Raw genomic sequence first — 2229 nt, 5'->3', positions numbered from 1 at the left:
CTAGAGAATGAGGAGCAGATGAGGGATTTCCCAACCCCAGAGCTGACAGAGAAGCTTTCATAGAGTAGGTATGGGATAGCCACACAAAACTAAAGCAAATGGGAAAAATATTTGAGGTGTCCAGGTAAAACTTAAAAAGTCATTTTGCAAGTACTGAAAAAATGAAAGAAAGATTTTTGGAACTTGATTTCATTTTCAGTGTTGTATTGCTTAATTCTCTCCACCTACGAGTATAGAAACTAAAAGGATATCAGCCATTTGGGGAAAGAAAATCAAAACAGAAATATGTATATTTACTAGATTTGAAGATACTTTATTTTATCCACTTATTGTCTCCTGAATTCCAGAGTAGAAGACACACTGTAGGCCTAATGGTTGCTCAGCATTCTGCTTGCAGCATCCTCTGCTCACTTTAATCCCTGATTCTGCAGAGACCACGGCAGGTGGGCAGACATGGACAACTTCACTGCCTTCACAGAATTCTTCCTCATGGATATCGCAGGCTCCCGGGAGCTCCAGGTTCTGCAAGGTGTGCTGTTTGTAGTGATTTATCTGGGAGCACTAACAGGGAATCTTGTGACTGTCACTGTTATCATGACAAACACACATCTGCACTCTCCCATGTACTTTTTTATAAGCAATGTGGCCCTCATAGACCTTGGCAGCATCTCAGTTGTTGTTCCCAAGGCTGTAGTGAATTCCATGACAGGCAATCCGACCATATCCCTGAAAGAGTGTGTTACACAGATTTTCCTGAATATCCTTTTTGCAGAGGTGGAGATTGCCTTCCTGGTGGTCATGTCCTATGACCGCTATGTGGCCATTTGCCACCCTCTGCACTATGGGCTCATCATCACCCCAAGTCTGTGCACCCAGGCTGCAGCTGGCTCCTGGGCCTCTGGTCTGGTCTACTCTGGTATCCACACAGGCACTCTGTTCAGGCTTCCTTTCACCAAGACCAATGTGATCCAGCAATATTTCTGTGATATTCCTCAAATTCTGAGAATATCATCACCAGATATACAGTATTCTGAATTTATATTTGTTATTGTATGTACCTATTTTGTCTTAGTATGTGCAGGCTTTATATTTATATCATACATCAAAATTTTTTCCACTGTGTTCAAGATGCATTCAGCGGAAGCCCGTAACAAAGCCATATCCACCTGTACCCCACAACTGGCCATTCTCCTTTTGTTTTTCATTGCTGCATCAGTGACTGCCTTAGGTCCCACTGCAGAGAAGCCATCCCTTATGAATATGCTGACTGCCATGTTCTACACTATGGTGCCCCCATCTGTGAACCCCATCATCTACTGTCTACGCAACAGGGAGATCAATGCTGCTCTGCAAAGAATGTTCAACAGCTTCTCTGGATTTTCAGTGAAAATTTTCTTGACCAAAACAAAAATCTCATCTATCATTGGAAAGTAGTTTTATTCATTAATGATATATATTCATAAATTGTGATCTACACCTGTCAACTGTGTATTTTTACCTGACTCTATGTTTTTGTTGTTTGTATATGTTTATTATCATGGAGTAAAAATGTATATCTCAATTTTCTTGCTCAGTGCTTTGTGTATTTTATATCCATTTTGTGAAATGCTAGAAGTCTGTCATATAATGTTTTGAAAATATTTGAGATACTTTGAGATAAGGACAGCAATCATTGGGAGCAGGGCATGAGTTATGTGTTCCACCTTAACAGTGAGATCAATGCTTCTCTGTGGAGAATGATGAATAGATAATCTGAATTCCCACAAAAGGGTTTTCTTGATTGAAACAAAAATGTCAACTCTCTTCTAAAGCAGTTTAATTCCTATCTGTTATATGTTTTTAAATGAGTATCTATACACATTATCATCTCTGTTTATTTCTCTATTTGTTGTTGTGTGTGCTTGTTATGGTGAGATATAATTTTTGTGTCAAATTTCTTGCTCTGCTTTTTGTGCATTTTATGCATGTTTCCTAAAACACTAGATAAATTATCTACACTGACAAATATTTGGAAAATATATGGAAGGATACTGAGCTAGAAACAAGACTGGCATCATAAGAAGCAGCTCATGCCTTATGTGCTCCACACTAACAGACACCTGTGCTGTTGAGAGAACCTCAGGTGCTGGATCTGACCAACCTGGAGAAGTGCACTGAGTGGTCCTGTGAGAAGACCCTGCTGTCTGCACTGTGCACTTTGAACTCACTCTTCCACTCAGGCTATGATAA

The 2229-nt window shown here is 39.9% G+C and overlaps 1 protein-coding gene across 1 annotated transcript; it reads left to right on the top strand.

Moving 5' to 3' along the window:
- Positions 1-453: 453 nt before the first annotated feature.
- Positions 454-1434, top strand: LOC147822075 (olfactory receptor 14I1-like). The gene has a single exon (XM_087197544.1). It carries the CDS (start codon positions 454-456, stop codon positions 1432-1434), a length of 981 nt encoding a protein of 326 aa, XP_087053670.1.
- The last annotated feature ends 795 nt before the right edge of the window (positions 1435-2229 follow it).

This window comes from Heterocephalus glaber, unplaced genomic scaffold (assembly GCF_053883595.1).
Source record: "Heterocephalus glaber isolate CG9 unplaced genomic scaffold, H.glaber_assembly_v1.0 deba00001673, whole genome shotgun sequence".
NCBI classification, from domain to species: Eukaryota; Metazoa; Chordata; class Mammalia; order Rodentia; family Bathyergidae; genus Heterocephalus; species Heterocephalus glaber.
This window is presented reverse-complemented; position numbering and strand designations above follow the sequence as displayed.